This window comes from Ranitomeya variabilis, chromosome 1 (genome assembly GCF_051348905.1).
Source record: "Ranitomeya variabilis isolate aRanVar5 chromosome 1, aRanVar5.hap1, whole genome shotgun sequence".
In the NCBI taxonomy this organism is placed as follows: domain Eukaryota; kingdom Metazoa; phylum Chordata; class Amphibia; order Anura; family Dendrobatidae; genus Ranitomeya; species Ranitomeya variabilis.
This window is the reverse complement of record NC_135232.1, coordinates 87491741-87505637: the sequence shown is the minus strand read 5'-3', so window position 1 is coordinate 87505637 and position 13897 is coordinate 87491741. Positions and strand designations below refer to the sequence as shown.

Here is a 13897-nt window from a genome sequence, read left to right as displayed (position 1 = left end):
GTACCCGGTACCGGGCCTCTGAGTCTCTGCTTCTGGGGTTGTCACGGCGGCTAGGCCCCGGTCCGTGACCCTGCCGTGGGGCGCACAGTAGAATGCAAGGTGTGGGTGTTGGTAGTAATGATAGCGATGTAGCGGTGCAGTTGTGGGGTGCAGGTCGCAGTAAATAACAAGGACACCAGGTTGCAGTCTCTTTACCTCTTTACTGGAGATCTCTGAGTCCTCAGTCCGGAACACGGTTCACCAGGCTACGCAAGTCCAGCCGGTCCAATGGCACCTCCAGAGTCCTCCTCTCAGGTGGAAATCTGTGCCTTCCTTCTAGCGCTATGTGTTGTAGTCCTTCCCTGCTGTGCTCACGGAAAGTGACCCCACAACGGTTGTGTCTGTTTCTTAAGTTCCCTCACAACTCGATTTGATGTTCCTCTGTAATCCACCCCTCCCTGTATTCAGGTTGGAATGGCACCCGTTTGTCAGGTAGGCCTGGAGTTCTTCCGGGACCCTAGAGACGCCCCTCTCCCGCAATTGCCCCCCAAGACTTCATAGGTGATATGTGGTAGACAGCCCGCCTGAGACCGACTGTCCTGCCGCTGTTTGGAGTATGGCTTGAAGCTGTATTCTAATCCACTCCCTCGGCGTTCCGGCCACCGGTATTGCGCCTCAGCAGGGTGCTGCCTCTTTCAACAAAACCCCTGCTGGTATTCTCCTTCTGCTTGATCTCGTTTCTCACTCAGCACAATCTGCCTCGCTTCTAGTCCTTTCTTGGGCACCGCCGCTAAGCTGAGCAGGCACGGTCCCGTTACGTTCTCTCAATGCCAAGCCTCTGCCAGGATCCCACCCCTGGCAGAGACCCTACAGTCTCTCCCTTCACAACACCCTCTGCCACAGGGTGTTGCTCTGTTCAATCCCGTCAGCGTTCTCTCTCTAACTTCCTGCCTGACCCCCAGTTTACCCACTATGGTGGGGAGTGGCCTAATGAATAGCACCCTTAGCTCCCCCCGGAGGCCCTGCTGTGAAACATATTGGTGTCTGTGATACCTGATTGGAGGAACTCCTTCAGTGCCATCGAACGTACCATGGCTCCCCTTAGTGGCAGAGCCACAGTACTGCAACGACCAGGACTCTGGGGCGCTGCACATACACCGCTTTTGGAGCCTGTGTTGACCTTCAGAGGGGCCTTCACCTAGATCTGTCCGTGTAGTGGACATCCCCTTTAAATTAGTGGCTATTTTATTTGTATTTTTTTATGTTTATTTTTTTATATTTATCTTTTATTTCTCATGTCACAATCTGTTTAAAAAAAAAAAAGAAATGTGAAATCTTCCAGATTTTCATACTTGTCCCTAAGTATAATAGACTTGTACTTCCTGTTCTATACAAGAAGCTACATGAAAATTGGCAACAATAGTCTGCTAGTGACTTCCTAATAAGGCTGTAATCTGGTAAATCGTTGTAAAAGTAAAAGGGGGAGGTGAGCTGTGACATCACCTAAATGGTGTATTCTGTGTTATCTACTGTATATAGAGGAGCTATGTCGTTATGATCATAAAGAAACCGATGAAAGGTCGTCTGTACAGAACAGGAAATCTGAGTAATATTAGGCTTAGTGGGCGAGTTTGAAAATTGCAAGATTTCTGTGTGGTTTTTATCTTGTGTATAAAGAATGTATAGATACTAATATGCAAAAATTGAAAAAAAATATGTATTTTCTCTTTTACTGCAGCACCCAGCACAATTGTCATGTTTTATAATTTGACCTTTGGGTTGTATATGATTGTTTAGTCATGTTAGATTGGAGAATATGATTTTAACCTCGACTGTTTTAAAAGAGAAAAAAAGAAAAAACCTGCCAGAATGCCGTAAAGTAATACTCTATCTACTCTCCCTGACACACAGCAACGTTTACTGAAAAGCAAAAGCATTCCGGCTCTCAGAAGCTGAGGACTCAGAAAAAAAAATGGTTTTACGTTTTTTTTTGGAGTTTTTTTGTAAGCGATTTTATTTTGCAAAAGAAGTGAAACCTGAAAAAATATAAAACACGTGAATTAAGTATCGCTATAACCGCATCAACCCACAGAATAACATGTTATACTCTAATCCTGATACAAAAGTACTATGTATTGTCTGTAGAATAATTCTAACATGTAATTTATATTGTGTTATTTTGTTTGATACATTGATGGACACATTTAAAAAAAGGAATGGCTTTCAAAAAAATGACAAGATAAATTTGATTTGGTGTATGTAAAATATAATATATATATTTTTTATTTTTTTTTAATTTCATATTTGAGATGTGTGTATGGACACACACACGTATTTGATATCTTCTGATTTTGCACGTTTTTCCACCTACAGAAAATGTAGATATCTGTAATTTTTGTAGTGGGTACACTTCAACTATGAGAGACAGAATCTATAACAAAAACAAAAAACAAGAAAATCACATTGTATGACTTTTAAATGATGAAGTTACATTTTATTGCATGAAATAAGTATTTGATCACCTACCAACCAGCAAGAATTCTGCTCTGACATGTAAATTTTTCTTTAAGAAGCCCTCCTACTCTGCACTCATTATGACACGCCAACCTCTCCACTATGGCCAAGACTAAAGAGCTGTTTAAGGACACCAGTGCCAAAATTGTAGACCTGCACAAGGCTGGGATGGGCTACAGGACAATAGGCAAGCAGCTTGGTGAGAAGGCAACAACTTTTGGCACAATTATTAGAAAATGAAATTAACACAAGATGACTGTCAATCTTCCTCGGTCTGGGGCTCCATGCAAGATCTCGGATCATGGCGTAAGGATGATTCTAAGCAAGGTCCGGAATCAGCCAAGAACTACATGGGAGGACCTGGTCAATGACCTTAACAGAGTTGGGATCACACTCTCAAACAATACCGTGCCAGCACGTTTGAAGTTCGCCTATGACCATCTGGATGATCCAGAGGAGGCATGGGGAGAAGGACATGTTGTCAGATGAGATCAAAATAGAACTTTTTGGTATCCACTCCATTTGCTGTGGTTGGAGGAAAAAGGATGAGTACAACCCCAAGAACACTGTCCTCACCGTGGTGGGGGAAACATCATAGTTTGGGGATGCTTTTCTGCAAAGGAGGTTGGACGACTGCACCGTATTGAAGGAAGGATGGATGGGGTTATGTATTGTAAGGTTACTTACCTCAGCAAGAGCTTTGAAGATGAGTCGTGGCTGGGTCTTGCAGCATGACAATGACCCGAAATACACAGCCAGGGCAATTAAGTATAGGCCCCGTGGGAAGCATTTCAAGGTCCTGGAGTGGCCTAGTCAGTCTCCAGACCTGAAGCAAATAGAAAATGTTTGTAGGGAGGTGAAACTCAATGTTGCCGAGCCACAGCTCTGAAACCTGAAAGATCTTAAGAAGATCTGTCTGGAGCAGTGGGCCAAAATCCCTGCTGCAGTTTGTGTATGCAAAGTTGGTCAAGAACTACAGGAGACATATGACCTCTGTAATTGCAAACAAAGGTTTCTGTACCAAATATTAAGTTCTGTTTTTCTATTGTATCAAACACTTATTTCATGCAATAAAATGCAAATTAATTATGTAAAAATCATATAATGTGATTTTCTGTTTTTTTATTTTTATATTCTCACAGGTAAAGTGTACCTACAATAAAAATGACAGACCTTTTCATTCTTTGTAGGTGGGAAAACGTACAAAATTGGCAGTGTATCAAATAATTTTTTTTTTCTTTTTCTCTTTCTTTCTTATATTTTGACAATGCTACTCGCTTGGGAGCTGAATTAGGTATCACAGGAACAGTTTCTATTTAAAAGTTAGGCTGGTTTACTTCACTCCTTACAAACCGCATCACAGCAAATGTAAATACAGCCCTTGTCCAGCACGAAGTGAAACATAAAGTAAAAAGCCCATACAATAGTGCGGGTTCTTCTGCTTGAGTAAGACTCCAGTTTCGTAGTTCTTTAGCAAAAGCACAGAATCCTGGAGATCTGCACACCTCCACCCACAAACATCTGTGAGACAAACAGGTCCCATTTTACAATGTGATTCACACCCAGGAGTGGAGATATGGTGACCTGCTTTCCCGCCCAACTCTTCCGGCTGCTCACATTAAACCCGGTCCCTGTCCTGACCGATTAGTAGTGATGAGTGAATATACTCGTTGCTCGGTTTTCCCGAGCACGCTCGGGTGATCTCCGAGTATTTATGACTGCTCGGAGATTTAGTTTTCATCACCGCAGCTGAATGATTTACAGCTACTAGCCAGCTTGAATACATGTGGGGATTCCCTAGCAGCCAGGCACCCCCCCCCCCATGTACTTAGGCTGGCTAGCAGCTGTAAATCATTCAGCTGAGGCGATGAAAACTAAATCTCTGAAGACTAACAAATACTCGGAGACCACCCAAGCGTGCTCGGGAAAACCCGAGCAACGAGTATACTCGCTTATCACTACCAATTAACCACTCTTTGTGTACTAGAGCATTACTCCAGGTTTACAGCACAGAGGACATCCACCTTTTGTGATGCATATCTCTCATCCACTATGTGGCCAGCAGCCAGCTTAACCCCTTAATCCCATTTGACGTACTATCCTGTCGAGGTGACCTGGGACTTAATTCCTAGGGACGGGATAGTATGTCATGGGCGATCAGCCGCGCTCACGGGGGGGAGCACGGCTGATCGCCGCTGGGTGTCAGCTGATTATTACAGCTGACATCCGGCACTATGTGCCAGGAGTGGTGACGGACCGCTCCAGGCACATTAACCCCCGGAAGACTGCGATCAAACATGATCGCAGCGTTCCGGCGGCACAGGGAAGCATCGCGCAGGTAGGGGGGCTCCCTGTGTGCTTCCCTGAGACCCTAGGAGTAACGCGATGTGATCGCGTTGCTCCGAGGGTCTCCTGCCTCTTCCTCACTGCAAGCCCCGGATCCAAAATGGCCGCGAGGCTCCTTTCATGTCCTGCAGGGAGTTGGCTTGCAAGCGCCTGCTCAGAGCAGGCGCATGCAAGCCTGCAGCACTGCCTGTCAGATCGCTGATCTGACACAGTGCTGTGCAAAGTGTCAGATCAGCGATCTGACACTATAACATGATATCCCCCCCTGGGGCAATGTGAAAAAGCGTTTTTTGCCTCTTTTTTTTTATCATATCGCCGAACAAAAAGTGGAATAACACGCGATCAAAAAGACGGATATAAATAACCATGGTACCACTGAAAATGTCATCTTGGCCCACAAAAAAACCATGCAGCATCATCAGCGAAAAAATAAAATAGTTATAGTCCTCAGAATAAAGTGATGCAAAAATAATTATTTTTTAAAATAGTAGTATAAAATAGTTTTTATTGTATAAAAGCGCCAAAACATAAAAAAATGATACAAATGAGGTACCGCTGTAATCGTACTGACCAAAGAATAAAACTGCTTTATCAATTTTACCAAACGTGGAACGGTATAAACGCCTCCCCCCCCAAAAAAAATAAAAAAAAGAAATTCATGAATAGCTGGCTTTTGGTCATTCTGCCTCACAAAAATCGAAATAAAAAGTGATAAAAAAAAGTCACGTGACCAATAAAAACGTCAACTCCTCCCGCAAAAAACACCTCACATGACTCTGTGGAACAAAATATGGAAAAATTATAGCTCTCAAAATGTGGAGACGCAAAAAATATTTTTTGCAATAGAAAGCGTCTTTTAGTGTGTGACAGCTGCCAATTATAAAAATCTGCTAAAAAACCCCACTATATATATATATATATATATATATATATATATATATATATATATATATAGATATGTGTGTGTGTATATATATATATATATATATATATATATATATATATATATATATATATATATATATATATAGTAAATCAAACCCCCATTAGGGTTGGGGCTACAGTTGGGGTTGGGGCTACAGTTAGGGTTACGGTTGGGGCTAAAGTTAGGGTTAGGGTTTGGATTACATTTATGGTTGAGATTAGGGTTAGGGGAGTGTCAGGGTTAGGGGTGTGGTTAGGGTTGGGATTAGGATTAGGGGTGTGTAGGGGTTAGGGGTGTGGTTGGGATTAGGGGTGTGGTTGGGATTAGGGTTAGGGGCGTGTTCAGGGTTATTGTTAGGGTTGGGATTAGGGTTAGGGGTGTATTTGGGTTAGGTTTTCAGTTAGAATTGGGGGTTTCCACTGTTTAGGCACATCAGGGGCTCTCCAAACGCGACATGGCGTCCGATCTTAATTCCAGCCAATTCTGCGTTGAAAAAGTAAAACAGTGCTCCTTCCCTTCCGAGCTCTCCCGTGCGCCCAAACAGGGGTTTACTCCAACATATGGGGTATCATTGTACTCAGGACAAATTGGACAACAACTTTTGGGGTCCAATTTCTCTTGTTACCCTTGGGAGCATAAAAATTTTGGGGGCTAATAAAACCATTTTTGTGGGGAAAAAATGATTTTTTATTTTCACGGGTCTGTTATAAACGGTAGTGAAACACTTGGGGGTTCATAGTTCTCACAACACATCTAGATAAGTTCCTTGGGGGTCTACTTTCCAATATGGGGTCACTTCTGGGGGTTTCTACAATTTAGGTACATCAGGGGCTCTGCAAATACAGCGTGACGCCTGCAGACCAATCCATCTAAGTCTGCATTCCAAACGGCGCTCCTTCCCTTCCGAGCTCTGCCATGCGCCCAAACGGTGGTTCCTCCCACATATGGGGAATCGGCGTACTCAGGACAAATTGGACAACAGCTATTGGGATCCAGTTTCTCCTGTTACCCTTGGGAAAATACAAAACTGGGGGCTAAAACATAATTTTTGTGGAAAAAAAAAAATAATTTTTATTTTCATGGCTCTACGTGATAAACTGTAGTGAAACACTTGGGGGTTCAAAGCTCTCACCTCACATCTAGATAAGTTCCTTAGTGGGTCTACTTTCCAAAATGGTGTCACTTGTGGGGGTTTCTACTGTTTAGGCACATCAGGGTCTCTCCAAACGCAACATGGCGTCCCATGTCAATTCCAGTCAATTTTGCATTGAAAAGTCAACCGGCGCTCCTTCCCTTCCGAGCTCTGCCATGCGCCCAAACAGTGGTTTACCCCCACATATTGGGTATCGGCGTACTCAGGACAAATTGCACAACAACCTTTGAGGGTCCAACTTCTTCTGTTACCCTTGGTAAAATAAAACAAATTGGAGCGGAATTAAATTTTTTGTGGAAAAAAAGTTAAATGTTCATATTTTTGTAAAAGCATTCCAAAAATTCTTGTGAAACACCTGAAGGGTTAATAAACCTCTTGAGTGTGGTTTTGAGCACCTTGAGGGGTTGCAGTTTTTAGAATGGTGTCACACTTGGGTATTTTCTATCATACAGACCCCTCAAAGTGACTTCAAATGTGATGTGGTCCCTAAAAAAAAAAATGCTGTTGTAAAAATGAGAAATTGCTGGGTCAACTTTTAACCCATAGAACTCCCTAACAAAAAAAAATTTTAGTTCCAAAATTGTGCTGATGTAAAGTAGGCATCTGGGAAATGTTACTTATGAAGTATTTTGTGTGACATATCTCTGTAGTTTAAGGGCATAAAAATCCAGTGTTGGAAAATTGCGATTTTTCAAAATTTTCACCAAATTTCCATTGTTTTCACAAATAAATGCAGGTAATATCAAAGAATTTTTACCACTGTCATGAAGTACAATATGTCACGAGAAAACAGTTGTCAGAATCACCAGGATCCGTTGAAACGTTCCAGAGTTATAACCTCATAAAGGGACAGTGGTCAGAATTGTAAAAATTGGCCCTGTCATTAACGTGCAAACCACCCTTGTATTTGTTATTACATGTTGCTTTTGTTTTTCTCAGTTCCAGAGAGCCCACTTTCAAGTCTACAAGGAGCGTTTCCCCACGCCAGAGAGTGAAGCCGCAATATTCCCAGAGAAAACAGGCCTAATACCTCAGCTCTCATTTTTCACTTTAAAGCGGCCTTTCCAGTCATTTCAGAGGACACGAAGCTTTCGCATGTAGGAGAAAGCTCTGACTCCACCATGAATCTACGTGACGGTTTACAACACATGATAATGATATTTACGTGCAGCGAGACACGAGATCAGATGACCACTTATCAGTATTCTATCCATTCAATAGGTCAGATGTTAACAAAAACTTGCATTTTTTTTTATGATGCAGACATTTCAAGACTTTTCCCTTTTGAATTGTGGATTTTAATTACGACTACTGAAAATCTAAAATTGTATTATTCTCGGGGAATGTTTTAAAAAACAAAAAAAAAACCTTTTTTTATCGTGTAAATACTTGAATCTCTAATACACTGGATGAATGTAAAATAATGTAGCACTGTATATACATTAAAATATTTTTGTCTTTAAAAACTTTTTAGTGTCATGAGTAAACATTTTATGAAATGATTTTTTTAAATCATTTTTAAAATTTGACTGAAAAAATAGAACGCTAAGCTCTACCAATTGATTAATATTAGCTAAACTTCTTCGCGATCGCACAGCACATTTCTTTTAATGTTATAATTAGGAACGTCTGGTAATTTCGGAAAATTCTTTTTTTTTCTTTTCCTTTCCTAATTCAAGACTAGCATATTATTCACAAAGCAAAAAAGAGAGCTGCATCCAATCCACGTGGGGAAAATGAAAAGCTCTTTATTCTGCCAGCATACAACGTTTCGACCAGCTGTGCTCTGAACAGTTCGGCAGTGAGCGGTGATCGCAGCCTGTAGTGTAGTACTATTTACAGGTTGCAATCACCGAGCCCCGGCATCTTCTGTCATCACATGCACTGAGCAGTGTGTTCGATGATGGGAAAAATTAAGCCCACACCATACGCTGTGGGCTACAACAAAATGGCTGCGATCTCCTCCCATAGCTGTGACTTGGCCAGCCCAGGAGGTGTGCCCAGGTCACAGCTAAGAGACAGGAGGAGCAACCTTAATGCAAGAGATGCGGTCGGTGTCCAACCGCAGTCCCTTATGCCCATGGCTGCCATAAGTGAGATGTGCAAGTGTCGTGCTCAGACACTTACACCATCACCAATGCAAAAGTTAAGAAATAAAAAAAATTAAAGTATTTCATTTTATTTTGTAATAAAAATAATTGATTATATAATCAATAATTATTAATACAAAAATTTAAATCACGGCACTTTCCCTTTAAGGCAAAAACAACAGTTTTTTGGAGAAAATGTTTGGAGATCAACATTGTAAAATTCTGTGAAGCACCAGGGCAATAATGGTGCTCACCACACATCTAGATAAATTCCTTGAGGGGTCTAGTTTCCAAAATGGGGTCACTTGTGGGGGTTTTCCACTGTTTAGGCACATTAGGGGCTCTTCAAATACGACATGACCTCCGCAAACAATTCTATCAGTCTGCTTTCCAAAATGCCATTTCTTTCTTTTTGTGTCGTGCCGTGCGCCCAAGCTGTAGTTTTCCCCCACATATGGGGTATCAGTATACTCAGGACAAATTGCACAACAAAATTCAAAATTTTGGACTAAAAAACATCGGCAGACCATTCCATCAAAGTCTGCGTTCCAAAACTTCACTCCTTTCTGAGCCCTGTTGTGCACCCGAACAGTAGTTTTCCAGCAGACATGGGGTATCTGCATACTCAGGAGAAATTGCACAATAAGTTTTGGAGTCTGTTTTCTTGTTACCCTTGTGAAAATAAAAAATGGGGACTAAAAGGATATTTTCGTGAGGATTTAATTTTTTGTTTTCACAGCTCTCTAAACTTCTGTGAAGCACCTGGGGGTCAAGGTGCTCAGCACAGATCTTGCTAAGTTTCCTGAGGGGGTCTAGTGTCCAAGCTGGAGTCAATTTTATGGGGTTGACACTGTTTAGGCACATCAGGAGCTCTTCAAACACAACATAGTGTCCACTAATTATTCCAGTAAATTTTGCATTCAAAAAGTCAAATGGCGCCCATTCCCTCCTTAGTCCTGCCGTGTGCCAAAACAGTGGTTTTCCCTCATATATGGGGTATCGACGTGCTCAGGAGAAACTGCACAACAAATTTTCGTGTCCATTATTTCCTGTTACCTTTGCAAAAATAAATATATTTAGGTCTAAAGTAAAATTTTGTGGAAAAAAAGTTAACCCCTTAACGACCAGAGGTATTTTTGGTTTTGCATTTTAATTTTTTGCTCCCCTTCTTCCCAGATCCATAACTTTTTTTATTTTTTGGTCAAAATGTCCACGTGAGGGCTTGTTTTTTGGCAGGACTAGTTGTACTTTTGAACGACAACATTGTTTTTACCATGTCATGTACTAGAAAATGGGAAAAAAATTCCAAGTGCCGTGAAATTGCAAAAAAGTGCAATCCCACACTTGTTTTTGTTTGGCTTTTTTACTAGGTTCACTAAATGCTAAATCTGACCTGCCATTATGATTCTTCAGCTCATTACGAGTTCATAAACACCAAAAATGTCTAGGTTCTTTTTTATCTAAGTGTTGAAAAAAAATCCAAACTTTCTTAAAAAAAAAAGTTTTTCAGATACCCATAGCGTCTCAATTTTTGGGTTGGGTGAGGACTTATTTTTTTGTGTGCCGAGCTGACGTTTTTAATGATACTATTTTGGTGCAGATACGATATTTTGATCGCCCGTTATTGCATTTAAATGCAATGTTGCGACCAAAAAAAGTAATTCTGGCGTTTTTACTTTTTCTCGCTACGCCGTTTAGCGACCAGGTTAATCCTTTTTTCTCTAGTCACCTTCCACGACGGCATACGGAAGTTGCCTCTTTGCCCTGATGGGGGACAGAAAACACAGGTTAAAAGGCCCTCCCACCTGCCAGTGTCTTTCCTGTTCCCCATGGGGCAGGGAGAGGTTCCGTATACTGTGGTGGCCGGCAACTGCAGTACCTTGTGTGTCAGGCTTTGCCTGTATAGCCGGGCAGCGGGTGGTCCCTCCTCGCCTCCTCCGAAGCTGCTCCCGTCGTCCCCTGTGTGGTGACCTCGGGACCCCTCCAGGCCTTCCCGCGCCACCAAGAGGGCAAAGCAGGCTATGGAAGTCACTTCATGCCCTGCGTCTGCAGAGCCCAGCGCTGCCCCTGCTACAGTGAGTGCAGGGAAAGGGTCCGGGAGGTAGTTGATTTTTAGGGAGTCCCCTTTCCTGACACCTCTCTCCCTCTTATTTTAGGGAGACCAGTCTACCCCCAAAGCAGCCAATTATCTCTATTGGATAAAAAGCTCTGCCAGTCATGCACTGACAGAGTAATCAGAGCGGAGCAACCATGCCTTTTGGAGGAAATTCGCTCACTGGTCAAAAAAGAGGTTCAATCTTCTCTGGCAGCTTTTACTCCTCCGCCCCCACCTCCGCCACCACCTTCTCCAGGGAAGAAGAAGAAATTACAGGTCAAGGACTGAGTCTGAGTCAGACCTGTCCTATACTTCGTCTTCCAGTAGATGGGAGGAACCCGTATCACCCAGAGCTGAAACCAGAAAGTACCTCTTCTTCTCTGACTATTTTGAGGAGCTGGTGTCCGCAGTACGTAGCACCATGGGACTAGAAGAGGAATCAGAGCCTCAGTCCATTCAGGATCAAATGTTTGGTGGGCTAAAAACGGAGAAAAGGTTGGGGTTCCCTGTGCATGCTAACATTCTTAATATGATTGCTCAGGAATGGGAGCTACCGGAAAAGCGCCTCAGCACCCCCTCGGAAATGAAACAGATTTCTCCAGGAAGGTGATTTTGTCAAATGGGACACTCCCAAAGTTGATGTCCAGGTGGCTAGATTTGCGAAAAAAACTGCGCTCCCATTTGAAGATTCTTCGCAGTTGAAGGATCCTATGGACAGAAAAATAGAGAGTCTCCTAAAGAAATCTTGGGAGACATCTACATCTGCCTTAAAGGCTAATATCGCCTCCACCTGTGTAGCTAGAGTCCTCTCCTCCCACTGGCTAGAAAAATTAGAATCACTGCTTATCCTTCTTAGGGCTACCGTGTTCCTAGCGGACGCCTCCATGGAAACTATTAGAGTTGCCGCCAGGTCACTGGTACAATCCAACTCCACATCTTGAGCCAGAGAGCTCTCCTTGCGGAGTGGTGACATCACCTCCAAAGCCAAGTTGTGTGCCATACCCTTTAAAGGAGAGTATGTCTTTGGACCAGCTCTAGATGGCATTCTAGATAAGGCCACTGACAAGAAAAAAGCACCCCCCTGAACAAAAACCTCCTTAAAACATATTTTTCGTGCCCCACTGTCTCAAACTTCCCAGGCGAGAGGGAAGGGCAAGACCGGGAGATGGAGCTACGCAAAGGATAGGGGGAAAAATATCCTCATCCCACAGCAGCAGCAGTCACAACAGGAGAGAAGCAATGACTCCGACCCGGTGGGGGGAGACTCTCAAGGTACGTACATCAGTGGGAAAACATCACCAGTTCCCACTGGGTCCTCAATGTTATCAAGGAGGGCCTATTGATAGAGTTCATATTCTGTCCTCCACAGGGTCTGAAGATCCCTTCCCTTCCAACTCCAAAAGATCATACAACACTACTAATAGGTCTCAGGGACCTTATAAAATCAAACGTGATCTCCCCTGTTCCAGAATCGGAATGGGGTCTGGGCCATTACTCTCGGTTGTTTATGGAATTCAAACCATCAGGCGAGGCCCATCTAATATATAAAGCTGAATGTGTGTGTATGTATGTGTATGTCCGGGATTGGCATCTGCACCGTCGCAGCTACAGCCACAAAATTTTGCACAGTCACACGTCTGGACCCCGAGAGCGTCAGGCTATGTTGTGAGGCAAAATTTTAACCCAGCGCGTTCCAATTCACCAAACAATTTTGCCCCTATCTACATAATGGGGAAAAAGTGAAAGGAAAAGTGTTGGAGGCAAATTAACAGCTGCCAGATGTGAACAAAGGGGACTTAAAGAGTGAGAGCGATGGCGCCAAAGAGTATATACCATACAGTTGCTAAGGTGTGGCCCCAACATGGGATACTCACCACACACTGGGATATGAACACACACACAAAATGCGCCACACACTACCACGTGCTTGAACACATATATCACCCTCAGCACACATTTCACCACACATACACCAACCTCGCCACATAAAAGTCGAAACACAAAAGTCGCCGCTCAAAACTCGCCACATGCAAAACTAGGCTCGCGTAAAACTCGCCACACGTGCAAAACTCAACTCATGGAAAACTCGCCACACGCAAAACTTGCACACGTGGAAAAATTGCCACATGCACAAAAGTAGCCTCACACAAAACTTGCACACGCGGAAAAATTGCCACATGCACAAAAGTTGCAACACATGCAAAAGTTGCCTCGCACAAAACTTGCCCATACTCAAAATGCACCACACATAAAACTTGCCACGCGCAAAACTCGCCATGCGCAAAACTTGCTGCACACAACTTGCTACACCCGTCACATGCAACTCGACACAAAAAAAGTTGCTACACGCCACACAAAACTCATCTCACAAAAGTCGCTACATGCATGTCGCGACACGCAACTCAACACACAACTTGACACATGAAACTCGCCCTAAAACACACACAAGTCTGGTATTATCCTTCAAAAATAAAAATCTGATTAATAAGCAGACAAACTACAAGAGCAACAAATGTACTATATAGGAAATACGGCAGCTGTCAGTCACATGACCTGTCTATTATGTGTATGTGTGAGCTAATATATACTGCCAGGGGGGTGGGCTTCCTGTTGGCTGTGGATTTATCAGGCTGCCAGTTGAGCTTACAAATACTGAGGTAAAAATACTGAGCAAATAACGTGTGAACGAGGTCTAATACAGGGGAGATGACACACACATATATACTATATACAGGGGAGATGACACACAGGTATATTCTATATACAGGAGGAGATGACAGATATATACTATATAC

At 42.9% G+C, this 13897-nt stretch overlaps 1 protein-coding gene across 1 annotated transcript in view; it reads left to right on the top strand.

Annotated features, from left to right (window-relative positions):
- DEPDC1B (DEP domain containing 1B) overlaps nucleotides 1-8378 on the top strand; it is a 100566-nt gene extending 92188 nt beyond the window's left edge. Inside the window, exon 11 of the mRNA XM_077285875.1 lies at nucleotides 7857-8378. Coding sequence (XP_077141990.1) covers nucleotides 7857-8018 — 162 coding nt within the window. The 3' untranslated portion in view covers nucleotides 8019-8378. The remainder of the gene's footprint in view (nucleotides 1-7856) is intronic.
- Nucleotides 8379-13897: the final 5519 nt, after the last annotated feature.